The sequence below is a fragment of the Sycon ciliatum genome, chromosome 6 (assembly GCF_964019385.1).
Source record: "Sycon ciliatum chromosome 6, ocSycCili1.1, whole genome shotgun sequence".
Classification (NCBI taxonomy): Eukaryota; Metazoa; Porifera; class Calcarea; order Leucosolenida; family Sycettidae; genus Sycon; species Sycon ciliatum.
In genome coordinates, this window is record NC_088648.1 from 26775134 (window position 1) to 26790283 (window position 15150).

The following is a 15150-nucleotide window of genomic DNA, read 5'->3' on the forward strand; positions in this document are numbered from 1 at the left end:
TTGGTGCGCCTGCCATGTGAAGATGCCGAGATCTCTGGTCGGTTGAGCATGGCGAGCCCCACCAGCACCATCTCACCCCCATGCTAGCCCCATGTGCCTGCCGATGAGCTGTGTATTTTGTAAAAACAAAAAAAAACAAAAAACATGCAACATAACAATTATAATTCCATAAAAAATACAATTAATTGATGTACCAATACAGTCTTTATACATGACATAACCTTATGGCCGGGGGAAAGTCCCTATTTTGCTGCTCAAGATGAAGAGAGTCCGGGCCCCGTCCCACATACGTACATGTACATGTAGCCCTTTCCCAAAGGTGCTCGCCCTTTTTTCGCACTTTTTGACCCTTTTTGGAAAAGCCCGTTTCTTTCGCCCTTTAATGCGGTTTTGAGCTTTTTTAGCTGAAAAAGTGCTAAAATCTGTTTGCTCATGCATGCGATCACAGTTTCTCAGTGCTCAATGGGCCTTGGCACGCCGCTTTTCTGGCTGGGGGGGGGGGGGCAACAAGTTGGTGAAGCTTGTACCCTACACAATGCTGTACAAAATGGGTTTTTGCACTTTACTTCCTGTTTTGCCTTTCGTGGACCCATAAATGGAAGAGTGCGTATTCATTTCTCAGCTTGAGTTCATATCTGAACATGGACCATGCCTATGCTTCACTGAAAAAAGAGCACTTTTTGCCTGTTTTCAGTTTTCACTGAAAAAAGAGCACTTTTTCAACATATTTTGAGGGATGCGAAAAGCACTAAGTGCGAATCCTCTTTGTTTACCTCTCAGTTCGATCGTGGTTTTAAGGGGGCAGCCTACCCATAAATTTCATATGGCATTCAATTGACCGTAACTTTGGTGTTTCTCAGTGGATTTGACTGAAATTTTGACCACACACTCCTGCCACTATGCTGGCCCTCAGGACATGATTTACAAGTTCTTGCGCCTCAGTGACAGGCTTTCCAGGCCGGAAAAACTCAAATTTCCGGCATAGTGCCACGGTGTGCGAGCCACCCAGGATCCAAACAAATGCATTTACAATTTTTTCACATTTTCGTGCCCATTCTGTCCGTGCGCGGGACCCAAACCTAAAACAAGTCCATAAGCAGCCATGGGTGGTGGGGTAGGGCCCCTCAACGTGGCCCTGGAATCTGTCACAACGGAACGAGTGGGCGTTCTCTCACGGACTCCCACAGACCCAAGTCAATTTTTGAATTTTTTTAGGTTAATTAAGCACGTGCTACGGGGTCGTACCCTTGATACAACATCCAGTGCTGGGACCTCCACAGCAAGCCATTTACACAGCGCTGCACACCAAATCCAGGATGCCCTCAGAAACCGGCAAAGAGTGCCACTCACGTTTCACTACTGCCTTGTACTGAATAGGCCTTGGCGGATAATGCCGGCAGAAAAATTGGCAGAATTCGGTACTTTTTCTGGTAAGTTTCATTCATGTTTGGTATGTGGATAAAGAAATGGAGCAGAATTCGAGGAAATGCCCGCCATTAGGTTTGTATGGTTCTGCCAATTTCGGTGCAAAAAAGCAGAATCTGCCACCTTTTCGAGCATTATCCGCCAAGGCCTAGTACTGAATCCTACCTGACTTCTTGACACAACTCAAACTTGCCAAAGTCACTAAATCAACGTCAACTACAATAATCAAGCCACATATCTGCAACGTCACGAGGGTGCTGGCAAAAGTCCTGCTGCACGGCGGCGGGCTTCGCCCGCCGCCGTGCAGCCCAATACGTGGTTTTTTAACGTGATTTTTGGACTTTTTTGGACTTCTGCACACTTTCGCGTGTTTCCATAATACGACAAGTTGCGCACGGTCTGCTCACATGCAAATACAGTGCTGCCAACAAATGACAGCATGCAACAAAAAATTCTTTCCTTCCAAGGGCACATTTTTGGCCATAACTCTTGAACGGCTGGTCAGATAGGGACACAATTTTCAGAGAATTTGCAGCTATTCATGCTCTTTCAACTGACGTAGCACTCAATATGAATTTACAAATTCAATTTTCAGCAAATTTTTGGGTAGTCTGCCACCTTTTAAAAGCGCCTTATTTAATGGATGATCCAGTTTGGTTTGAACGATATCATGCAATTTTGTTTGACAACGTTGGCAAAGTTTAGTCTCTCACCAGCTACACTGTACATGTAATAATAATAATAATAATAATAATAATAATAATAATAATAAAAGGGTTTGCTCCCCACACCGGAGCTCGCGCTATTCCGCCGATTTTACTTGACACTTGACTGACTCACGAAGTAGTGGTTGCGACCTCGGCGATGATTTGTAAGAAAAGGGTTTGCTCCCCACACCGGAGCTCGCGCTATTCCGCCGATTTTAATAATAATAATAATAATACGAAGTCTGAAGAAAATGTTGAACGTCCTCTGCTGGGATGACGACTACACCATAGCTCAGTGGTTAGAGCATCGCTGGCTACAAGCGAAGGTCCCTGGTTCGAGTCCTGGTGGTGACAGTCAATTTTTTCTTCAGACTTTTCCCGTTTGTCTCTTTCCCTCAAACCAGTTAATAATAATAATAATAATAATAATGTATATATTGCCCAGGTTCATTCAGCATACGTTTTCTTCTTTTCTCTTTATGTTCACCACTCATCCCCCTTTTTTCTAAACATTTACACTGATGTACATGTATATACATTGTTTATTTTTATTTTTTTATTTTTTATTTTTGGTCCCATCGGCCTCTTCACATTTGTGCAGCTGCACTGTTGAGCTTCCGATGTAAAAGAAATAATAATAAATAATAATGAACGGCCTCTGCTGGGATGGCGACTACACCATACCTCAGTGGTTAGAGCATCGCTGGCTACAAGCGAGGGTCACTTATTCGAGTCCTGTTGGTGGCAGTCAATTTTTTCTTCAGACTTTTCCCGTTGTCTCTTTCCCTCAAACCAGTTAATATTTTATGACTTGGGGCTCCCCGCGTACTAGTTTGTACGTGAAGTGTGTGGGTAAAGCCTAGTTCACATTCCACGCAACGCCGACGGTACGGGACGTAAGGGCTTGTCGGGAGGGCTGGGGTGAGCTGTAAAATCCTGTACGATTCGTACGACACGACATGCAGCAGTCGTTGCGACGTTCACCGTCGAACGGCGCGAGTCATAAGGCACGGTCCGTGACGGGGTGACTTTTGGACCTAATTTCTCGTTTTTCGGGACTTCTTTTCAATTATTTCTCCTTGAAAGAAGCGGAATCAAGTTCACAATACCAGTTTTTCGTGAAGACCAAAAAAGTAGCCCTCAAAGTTGTGGCATTCAAATAATAGCCCCAGGAAATGATAGAATAGTTCGTCTGTCACGCTTCTGAATTATCCCTAAATACAATAAGTGACATGAGATCATATGTTGCTAAAATTCAACTCAAGTCGTGCTAGCCATTCTTTGATTTATCATGGGAAGCGCAGTGTTCGAAATGCTAAAAATTTCCAAGTACGAATCGGGAGCAGTCGGCGCACGACGCCGTCTCCTGTTCACACTCGAATTGCAGCTGTTTTGTACGCTTGCGTCCCCGTCTACGCCCGTATACGGTATGAAAAGTTGGATCGATCCAACTCTTCCCGTCGCTTCCCGATCTGTACGGTAGTACGGTTGCGTTCCCGTTCCTGGTGTTCACATTGGACGCCGTCAGACCGTCCCGTCGCTTCCCGTCGATCCTTACGTTGCGTCCCGTCGCGCCCCGTCGAATGTGAACTAGGCTTTACAGTGAGGGCTGCGTCCCACCCGCCTGTGTGGATACACAGGAAGTGTGAGTTACGAAGTCTGAAGAAAACGTTCAACGGCCTCTGCTGGGATGACGACTACACCATAGCTCAGTGGCTAGAGCATCGCTGGCTACAAGCGAGGGTCCCTGGTTCGAGTCCTGGTGGTGGCAGTCAATTTTTTCTTCAGACTTTTCCCGTTTGTCTCTTTCCCTCAAACCAGTTAAAATAATAATAATAATAATAATAATAATTAAAAGAGCACCTTTGGGAAAGGGCTACCCACATGCAGTGGCGGATCCGCTGTGGTGTCGCACCTCTCCAGCGACAAAATGCTCGCGTGTAGCCCTTTCCCAAAGGTACTCTTTTAATAGCTCTTATGCACATTGACGTCACGCTTCGCATGACATCATCGCTTTGGTGGAGCTCGCGACCGGCTTGGGGGGACGGAAAAGTGAAACAAGCCGGCTGTCACTCGACAACTGCATTTTCCTTTGTCTTCCTTCGGCTTTTTGGTGTTCGTCCCAAATAAATCTCTTCCTAGTCTGGTTGTTTGGAGTTCCCTTGAGTGTGTAGATTTAGTAGCCGTTTATTCAACATGGTTCACGGCTGCTGCGTCCCTCTCTGCACCAATCAAGCAGATACGCACCCTGATCTTGCTTGGCATGGCTTTCCGAAGGATCCTGTGGAAAAGAAAACGTGGCTAGTGAAGATCCGGCGAGATGAGCGAACCGATGTGGCCGACGATCACCCGGAATACTTCAAAGTGACGGATTCTACCAAAATATGTTCTGCCCATTTCAAACCGGAAGATTACTGCCCCGGAGATCGAAAGCGTGCAGATAAGAAGACTGATATATCGAGGAGAAATTTAAACCGGAGAGCAAAAGTTTTTCCTTCAATATTTGCTTGGACAGACAGCAACAAGCCGAAGCGGAAGGAGTCTGCAGTTCGTTCTGCACCGCCACCAGCCACGCGCAAGAAGGTCGAGACGAAGATCGTGGAGGAGAGCCCAGTAGCTGCATGCGGTGGCAGCGAGGACGACGTTCTCACTTTGCCAGGTGAGAGCAGCAGTACGCTCGTGGGAGACGGCAGTGACGGTGTGAGCAGGGGGGTGTGTGAGGTGGATCACGATTGCTCGTGCTTCAAAAAGCTCCAGGACAAGCTCGAGCTAGCTGACGCGAAGCTAGAGGAGCTGCAAACTAGGTACGATGCGCTGGAGCAGGAGAAGTACTTTTCTAACCCTACGCATCCAAGTGCCATGTCATATGACCGCATCAAACAGGACCACCATTTGGTGAACTATTACAGCGGGTTTAGCTCAGCCCTAATGTTTATGGCATGCTTCAACTTCCTGCACCAAGCGGCCCAGTCTATGAGGTTGTGGAAGGGTTCGGCGTCTGCTCCAGAGGACCGATCTCAAGAAGGCCAGAAGCGTGGCCCGAAGCCAAAGCTATCTCTCGTTGACCAATTCTTGCTGGTCATGATGCGCCTTCGCCTTGGACTCGGCGAAGTTGACCTGCCGTTCCGCTTCGAGATCTCGCAGTCCACTGTGTCCCGTCTCGTAACATCATGGGTCTCTCTAATGTACCATAAGTTTAAGCAGCTACCTGTCTGGTTGCCGAGGCGGACAGTGAATTCACTGATGCCACCCTGCTTCAAGGTCTGGTACCCCACGACTAGAGTAATTATTGACTGCACTGAGTTCTTCATCCAAACACCAACCTCTCTGGCCCGTCAATCCGCTACCTGGTCTAATTACAAGAGCCACAATACAGTGAAGGTTCTCATCGGCATCGCGCCGCATGGCCATGTGACTTTTGTCTCTGATGCCTACGAAGGGTCAATCTCGGACAAGGCCATCACCGAGAGCAGTGGTCTGATCACCCTCCTGGAAGCTGGTGATTCAGTCATGGCGGACAAGGGCGTTGAGATAAAGGCCTTGCTCCTGGATGTTGGTGTTCTCTTGAACATTCCCCCGTTCAAGTCCGGTGACCGGCAGATGGCCCCGGAAGACCTCCTGGCCACTAAAAAGATAGCGGCAGTACGAATTCATGTCGAACGGAAAATGCAACGAATCAAGGCATACAAGATTCTGGCTGGCAACATAGAGAACACATTGTTTGACCACATACACACTCTGGTCTTTGTCTGTGCTATGCTGACAAACTTTGAAGGTGCCCTTGTAGCTTAGTTCTCAGTTGATCATCAGCTAGTGGTCTGGACAGACTATGCATTTGCATTTGAAAGACTGTAGTGTTCTGAACCACTGCCTGTTTGACCTGGCAGTTATCGCCTAAACGGCCATAGTACTCTTTTAGAAACTTTGCCGGTTCTCGCCGTCAGTCTGTTGAAGCCCAACGCAACACATAATGATTGCATGTGATCATAGTAGTTCAGTGGCATTTACCGAATTTATTATGGACAAATTGGTTATGCGTATTTACATGCATGCAATAATATCGGTGATTGTACGTGCTAGCAGTTCAGTGGCATCTTCCGAATTTAATTTGCACAAAATGGTTTTATGTGTATTACACACATGCAATAATATCGGTGATTATACGTGACAGTAGATCAGTGGCATCTTCCGAATTTAATTTGCACCAATTTGTTATGCATATTACACATAAGCAATGATGTCCCGGAATATCGTTCTCCACAAGCAACAGATCCATTTGTGAACGTGACAATCAAAACTACAAGAATCGACTGCTGAAATTCAAAAGCTGACAAAATGACTACAACACCAGCACACGCATAAGAGAAGGCAGTGGCGGTGGGAACTAGGGTGTGTGTTCGGCAGACCACGGTGGCTCCTGCTTCAAAAGCGGAGAGGATGACCTGGACCTAGCTAACACCAAACTAACAAGAGCTTCGAACAAATCAGGCACTGAGGCAGGAAATATGGGAAGTGAAGAAGAACCAAACTCACTTTTTTACTTCCGCAGTGCAGTGCTCGAATCGATCCCCCCAAGCGGGTCGACGCGAGGCAGCCTGACGTCATCGATGACGAAATGTGCATAAGACCTATTCGCACTTAGTGCTTTTCGTGTCCCTCAAAATATGCAGAAAAAGTGCTCTTTTTTCAGTGAAAACAGGCAAAAAGCGCTCTGTTTTCAGTGAAGCATAGCCATAATACATGTACATGTTCAGAATTTCCGCTATGAACCCAAGCTGAGAAATTAATACGCACTCTTCCATTTATGGGTCCACGAAAGGCAAAACAGGAAGTAAAGTTCAAAAAAACCCACTTGTCACAGCATTGTGTACAGCATTGAAGCTTGTGTACAAGCTTCACCAACTTGTTGCCACCCCCCCCCCCCCCCAAAAAAAAGCGGCGTGCCAAGGCCCATCGAGCACTCGGAAACTGTGATTAATTGCATGCATGAGCAAACGGATGGGAAACAGATTACACAGGAATCAATGTAATGTATTAGTACAGCATGAATGCAATAGGTCATGCCGTACCGGTCTTGCAAGCAGCTAGCAGGGCTATCTAGTCCTAAGTGGTTGCGCGTGAGAAGCACTTAGATAGAATGCACCTGTGAACTACTAATGGTAGAGACTTGGCTGTGTGATTACTGACAGTCAGGGATATTACACTAGTACATGTACGTGTAGCTCTTGCCAGACCTACATGTACATGTACATGTACATAACAGTGGACCCCTACGTGGGTTTACGCGATGGCCATGCTTGGCTGCTCACGCCACGGGTCCGGGATTTGGTCTTTGGCCGACGTCGCAGTCGTCGGTTTCAGTTTCAGCTTCTCGGCTATCCATATACCGCTCCGTATTTCAGGGTGCTAGTATACCTGGTATACACGACTTCCTGCTCCGTATCTCTCTTCATTCCTTTGTCAAAACGAGTCTTGACTTCAACATACATACAGGTTCATGTACAACTGCAGCAGTAGCTGCTCTGAGTCTGACCCAAGTCAAGTGTCCACTTCACGATCGATAATAAAAATAATCGAACAATACAAATCGCTCACTATGTCGGAGTGTCGCAGGAGCGGAACTTCCGCAGGAGAGTACTAGTATACGCTCCAAATATTCTGGAGTAGCGGATTCGATCTTTCCGCCACCGCGGAAGTTTCGCTACTCGCAGTTTCCATGGTGATACCGGTACAAGCTGCTGCGACATGCACATGCGACACCGCTGCGCTGCATGCAGTGGATCCGCGGATCCGCAACTCTCAAGTGCATATGTGGTGGGACCGGGCCAGGGCATGCACCGACAGGTCCGTCAGTGCATGCCATAGACTAGTTACAGCTGTAGCTGGGATTGACTGTTTCCAGGTCGTCCCACTACATCTAGACTACATGGCTTGTACAATGACAATTATAGCAATAAAAACTGCTTTATGGCAGTTTTCTAAAAAAAGTTATTGTGTTCTAGTCCATGGACCCCGTCTAAAAAGTAAGAAATTAACGAAATGTGATAGCCGAAAAATTAAAATTTCACACAAAACCTCACAATAATCACAACACTTGAAATGCTCCTTTCAACACTAAACTTGTACTGCATCAACAATTGGCAACATGCAGTCATGCATGCATAGGAAAGAGGATCACGAGGGTAAAAGGTCTTCTACATGTAGCTTTTCATTCTGTGTGAGATTATTGTGAGGTTTTGTGTGAAATTTTAATTTTTCGGCTATCACATTTCGTTAATTTCTTACTTTTTAGACGGGGTCCATGGACTAGAACACAATAACTTTTTTTAGAAAACTGCCATAAAGCAGTTTTTATTGCTATAATTTCTTTTGTTTTTTTCTGTCACCAATCAATGGAATGCCCTATATCAATCGATGGCCTTCACATCATATTAATACCGTATTATACGCATTGATGTGCAAGCCTTTTCTTGTAGAAAATGGCACTGGCATGTTCTTCTGCAAGGAAACATGTGAGTAGTGGTGGACCGTGGCGATACTTTTTTTATACGGAGGTCATTCTGTGCATGTTGCTGTAGCAGAATTTCATGACTCTGTCATAAAATTGTCTTGCCTTTCAGATATTTCAGATTTCCCCACCCTCGATCAGATTTATTTGAGAAATGTAACCAGGTGCGTGTCGCAGATGTTTTTGTTGATTCTGTGTTTAATCATGGGTTATCGTGATAAGGTCATCCTGCATCATATTGCACTGAAATCGTAATCTTGTTGATGTCGATACAACTTTTGCAAGTAGTTCAATGACTTCAAACTGTTAGTCCACGATTTTCTAAAACAACACAGCAAAGGAGGAACAATAAACATGTATTAAAATGTAAACAAACACATTGGTGAGTCCGACACCTCGTTCCAACAACTACACTGATCCTGAGGATAAAAGTGGCAAGGCTATAGTTGGAGGTACTGAGAGATAAACAAGGCACTCCATAATAATAAAAATGTTACACGACTTTGGGTGAGTATGAATGATATCCAGTCGAACCTCTTTAGGACGAACACCAAGGGACCGATGGTATTTATTCTGTGAGTTTGTCTTAACCTATTTTATAACCAGTGAATACAATTATTTCTCCAATAGACATACGAATAGATTTCTTCTACAGCGAAAGATTCTAAGCCACAACAACTCATTGACTCGTCTCGTGTGAAACAAATGAGTCACTAGAGAGGTTCTGCAAAACGAAAATGCGTACAAACTTTCGTTCTACGTCATGAAGTGCGAAACTTCGCACGAACTTTCGCCACTTTGGACGCGAAATGAACTGTCGTACAGACTTTCGTGAGATCTGGTCATGGCGTACGTGCACTTGGCCCGCGCAAACTACGAAAATGTGCAGAACGCAAAGTTTGTGCAAAAATTCGTACACAGTTTCGCAAGGACTGTCGCGAAACTTCGTTCGAATTTTCGTTTTGCAGAACCTCTCTACGGAACGTTTCTTTAGCAACATGACGGCAACTGAAACAGCAACAGAGAAAGTACGATACATGTACAGCACATTCTTGCAGGCACTACAAACAGATTGCAGATCGTAATTCTTGCTTTGGCGGCGCGAAACTTTATTTGGGGCAGTGCAATCTCGGCGGTACTCACAAATAATAAATCAAACAGCCCAGACTCGACTAAACAAATCCAATCATACAAGTACGAGGTCTTCACGAGACGAGACTGCACCCATTGGCTTGTTTCGTATGAAGCAAACAAGTTTACTGAACCTCTCCACAACGGAGATTTTCCCTGATATGCGAATTTATTTTGCAAACTTGGTCAATGGGTCCTTGAACCTTTCCCTCCAGATTGGGAACTGCCAACGATAGTATGCCACTGACCAGTGCCTTACTTGTAACGTACCAATGTACAATGAATATGAGTATTTCGACAACACATCTAACATAAGCCTTACCGTCAAGAAGGTGAACTCGCGTTCTTCGCACACTGTAGACAAGGGCAAAGAGATAAAAATGGATCTAAATCCGAATAAAATCAGCACACGTTTCCGTAAATGAAAGGGTGAGCATAAGCAAATGAATCGAAGGGAACCGGTCAACTCAGAGATCACCTGTCATCGAGTATTCCGTAAAAGGAGGCCTCGGCAGCGGAAAAGCTAAATTTAGAAAAGAGATCCTGCCAGCTTTTCCATTATTTATTGCATTCCGCCCAAAATCAACACACTTTTGTAAATGAAAGAGTCAACACAAGCAAATGAATCAAAGGAAATTGGTCAACTCACCTGTCATTGAGTAATATTCCGCGAAAGGAGGTCTCAGCAGCGCCGAAACGAAATAAGCCAGGCCAGGAGACGAAATATCCGAAACAGCTCATACAAGAAGCAGTTCCAAAGGAGGAAGTTCCTTGCGCATGCACATGCGAACACGGACTGCACTGCAACACAATGTCTGTCGTGCACGTGCACAGCACGCGGGTACCACCCGTTGGTAGATCTAAATACCGAGCACCTTACGTAGAGACTTACGTAGCCAAAGTGAAATACCGAGCACCTTACGTAGAAACTTACGTAGTATAGCGGTGTCGTTTTTCTTGCCATGTGAACACAATAATAGAAAAGCTGACAGGATCGCTTTTCTAAATGTCATGTAAACGGCACTAGTACATGTATACTACTGCCGTACTGGTAGATCTACATGCAGTAGATCTACATCATACATGTCATGCAGTGCGTGACTGCGTGTACCACAACGTAATCGTTTAATACTTACCGGTGCAATATTATTACTTCTCAGTATGCATGATTGTACTACATAATGTAGTAGATCTGACTGTACTTGAATTTGTTTTCGCTTCAAGTGCGATTATGTCCTTTCTGTGGAAGCTATGCTTGAGCATAATATAGAAGGGAGTTCGAACGCCATTCGAGCCAGAATCTGAGTGCGGATGACGTCCTGGTAAAGATTGCTGAGGATAGCGACAGCGAGGCTGTCCACGATTATAGTATGTGGGATGCTGAGAATATCGTTGAGGAAGGAATTGTGGCTTGTCGGATAATGCAGCTGATGATGACGCTTTATAAATCACAGGCGACGCTTCAGCCTATGATTATCTGCTGCTGGTGTACCCACGAACAGGAGCGCAGCAATGCAAGACAACACCCATGGCTAATACTGCTGGCGATGATTATGAAGTTGTGCCCCACTGATAATATGTACGATTCTTAGCTGACGACATGATCCGCTAAATGTAGCCTGTGGGCCAGGAAAAGTTTGAGATGCAGACCTGCTTGGTGCGTTCTCCGGCAGAAAACACAGCAGTCAGCTACCATGTGGATACCTTTCTGTGACGAGCAATGTTCCAGATGCTACAGTGTCACAGAGACTAATCACTATGAGCACAGAAGCAGCGTTCCACGCAGCAACCATGAGCGATATGAAGGTGTTCCTTGATGTCAAGGAGCTCACCAGCTTGGTTTGGCAATCTCAACTCTGCAGGTCAGCTCACCCAGTCATACACATCTTGCCTGCTCTGAGCAGCCTGGTCATATGAATCCCGGTGTTTTTTACGGATCACTCTGAATAACGAAGCAAAAAGCCGCTCCAATATCATACACCAGTTGTTTATTATTGTGCCCTGATCTTTTGTTGGGTCCTTGAGAACCTAGAGATGTTTTGGGTTCGAGTCCGAGCCGGAAGTCTCCTACTGCTGGCCACAGTCAACTCTGCCACCCCCCACCATTCAGATTGATGCAGACAGAGTAGTAGCAGTGTGAACCTGATGAAGGCAATTTGACGAAACGCTGTAATATTGTGAAATAAATTGAAGTATTGCAGTGTTAATGGAAAAATCATAGTAAAGGGGTGGGGTAACGACTACACAGGTTGGTAGACAGCGAAATGCCTCTCCACCATCCTACATGACTTGTACACGACTGTACCCTAGTCGTATTTTACCAGGCATTTGAGACCAGTAAATTGCTGTGCCTTCTAAAGGGTACCTAGCCTCATTATCCCCCTCATAACGGTCCAGCTAAGGACTGGTGGACAGGTGATTATCAGACAGCGGTACTTCTCCTTCAAACGAGTGTTAGTGTTTGTTGGGTGGGGGTGGTGTTGGGGGAGGGGGCAGGATTATGTGGGTGGGGCTATGCGTGTGTGTGTTTTCATGTTTGTGTGGTGTGTGTGTATGTGCGTGTGTGCATGTGTGTGTGTGTGTGCGTGTGCGCGCGCGTGCGCTGGTGTGCGCTTGTGCTAGCGAATGTATATTCTAATGTTCTACGGTAACTGCATCTTCTGGTCTGCCTGTTGGCTTGCTTGCTTACTTGTATCTGTCAGTGTGTAGTCATACGTGTTTTCCTGTTCTGTTTACTTTTGGATGTCTATAGGTCAATATAAACTCTTGGGTGGAGTACAACAGTATGTGGCTTGTTGTCCTACTCGTTGTTCTTAGTGCAACATGGATGTCTGTTCCGGCATCTGCAGGTAAGACAAAGAAGACAAAAGTGTCGTTTGCAAAAATTGTGATATGTACCTTGGCAAATACTGGCGTTACTGGCTGAGGACGAGTTAGTAAGACTATTGGACATATCGGTCTTCCAACAACTCGACAACGCAAAGCAACAGACCACCCAACTTGGTAGGCTCAAGTTTATGTGATAAAGCTGGACTGCCTATTGATTCGCGTCGTCAAGATGTAGTAAGACCGACACAATAAATTTTGGATCCATTAAGGGTGCATTCATACTACGGGATAGATCAGCAGTGTAGGAAAAGGCATCATTACAGTTTTAGAAATTGGCACTCAGCCGTAGCAGCAGCAGTTCAGTTTTTCCCGCCCCTTTGGAGCAGTTTGGTAACCACTTCACTGTCGGAAATGCATCAGTATAACACCGACACTGCCACGACACTACGCCCAGACCACTGCACAAAGTGCAACGAAATGAGTTTTGGTCATTTCCCCGCCCGAAGTACCATTGAATTGGTGCACAAGATGTTTTGCAACAGGTTGAAGTGATAATATAATGACAGTAGTCATTTTGAGGAACTGGAGTGTGTCTACGTAAAAGTACTTCCTGTGGAACTGATGAAGAGACTAGAAATTTAATGATGGCAACATGAGAGAGTGTGCATGTCTTAGGTGGATGTGTGACTACCCCCTTATCTAAACCTTCTCCCCATCTGAACCCCCTGTAGACTTTCCGTAGGTTATTGGCCCTCTACTGTATTGTGGTGTTATTGAAATAGTACCTGTGAGTACTGTTCTCGGGCATTAACAAGTCAATAACAATTAGCAGAGCTGGCAAAAATACCCACTGGAGCACATGGAGAAATGGACTCGGTTGGAGAGCCAAGGATAAATTTACAGAAACGAATATAAGCAATGATATCGCAGGAGCTGAGTGTTTAGTACCTGGTGGTGTTAGTGGACATATTAGTGCGTAACTTGTAGTTCCTGAAAGGGCTAAGTGTGTACATGTGTGTATGCCTGTGTTTATGTGTGCGTGTGTGTTTGTGTGCATATGTCGAATTCACTGTTTTCAACCAGCCACATGTCCTCTAACACCAAACCTCTCGGACGGATATTATACTACCAGTATTAGCAGTTTTACAAGTGGTGGCACAGCGACTGCTAATTGTTTTCCAGGATACCAGAGAAATAGACCGTATTTTATCACGTGTGGTAGTAATGGCACTTGGCCTAGTGGTGCTTCTTCTCTTCCAACTTGTACATGTAAGTCGAACCAACTGGACATGATCCAATACATTATTTTCATGTAGAAAGTGCACAAATGCGCCACTTTACTCCATTCCCTTATCTGCTATTCATTCGTTATCTCCGTCAACTGAGGAGCATTTAAAATGAGCGTAACAGCTATCTGGAGGCTATGGAACATCTTCCCAATAACGAATTTCTTCGCTATGGAGTGGTGTTGTGAATGTGGGCAAGCTGTTTCGACCATAAAGGCCTCATCAGTACAGCTACGAGCTAAATAGGCCGAGCTACCAGCCATGCTGCAAATGATGCACCACAGACATTACGATAGCTCGTCGCTCTAACGCCAGAGTGCTCGAACTACAAAACGTAGCTGGCGTTGCATGATGCAGCAGCACTAGAGCAGCCTACTGAGAGTGCTCAACAAGACGAAAGCCGAGAAACGCAATACCCAAAGCTGTAGGCAGCAAGCTCTAAATATTTATAATTATGACTTCAATCTCAGTGATTCACCAAACTCTGAGCGCCAATTTTAAACAAGTTGTCATATGTAGAAGTTTAGGAATTTACTTTCAGCTACTTCAGAGTACTGTATTGCAGGAAAATTTCGGACAGAAATGTTTTCGGACTATTAGATATCCTTAGCTAAAAAAACGCTAACGTAAACGCAAACCTTTCCGTACTTCGGATCGTTCAAGCTGACTTTTCCCTTAGCACAAAGTACGTTATAGTTGAGACGAAGTAGTCGTGACAACCATGGCGATATGAATTTTCGTGGAAACAGGTGCGGGAAATTCAAAATTTTGAACCAGGGATTAGTTTGCTGTCGTTCCGAAAGCATACCTTGGCGAGCTCTTTCACTCTGGAATAGCAAAAGCACGGCGAAAATGAGTTTTCGCTGTTCCCAGGTCCTTGGAAACCCTTTCCTAAACGCAGCACCGAAGACTGTAAGGGTTCTCCAGCTCCAGCACGTCTGGGAGAGGCCGATGAATTTCTTCCTCAGGAGTGCCGTGGAACTGGTCCTTTGTTTCCCAGATGGGATAGAGGGAGAAAGGCACGAAGCAGAGGACGCAGAAATTGTCAACTGAAAGGCAAAACTCGCCAAAAAAGCTAAATGTCACAAGAGGAAGCAATCTCGACTCTCGATCTCATCTCGATCTGCACGACGACGCGACGTGCTTTTTATCTCCCGCCAGTTACAAAACAATGCGAGTTTTTGCATTTTTTGCAGAATTTCCATAACGAACGTCGGCCCGTTATTTTGAGCTCTGTAACGTTTTTCCGTTATCAGATAACGTC

General features: G+C 45.4%; 2 protein-coding genes across 3 annotated transcripts in view; one reads left to right on the forward strand and one right to left on the reverse strand.

The window, feature by feature from the left end:
• The window catches only part of LOC135819823 (sushi, von Willebrand factor type A, EGF and pentraxin domain-containing protein 1-like), a 228964-nt gene that overhangs the window by 65874 nt on the left and 147940 nt on the right, over positions 1–15150 (reverse strand). The window lies entirely within an intron of this gene.
• The window catches only part of LOC135819825 (sushi, von Willebrand factor type A, EGF and pentraxin domain-containing protein 1-like), a 39017-nt gene continuing 36394 nt past the window's right edge, over positions 12528–15150 (forward strand). For both annotated transcript variants that reach the window (XM_065333105.1, XM_065333106.1), the window contains exons 1-2: positions 12528–12620; positions 13684–13869. In XM_065333105.1, the coding sequence (XP_065189177.1) occupies positions 12557–12620; positions 13684–13869 (250 nt within the window). In that variant the 5' untranslated portion in view covers positions 12528–12556. The remainder of the gene's footprint in view (positions 12621–13683; positions 13870–15150) is intronic.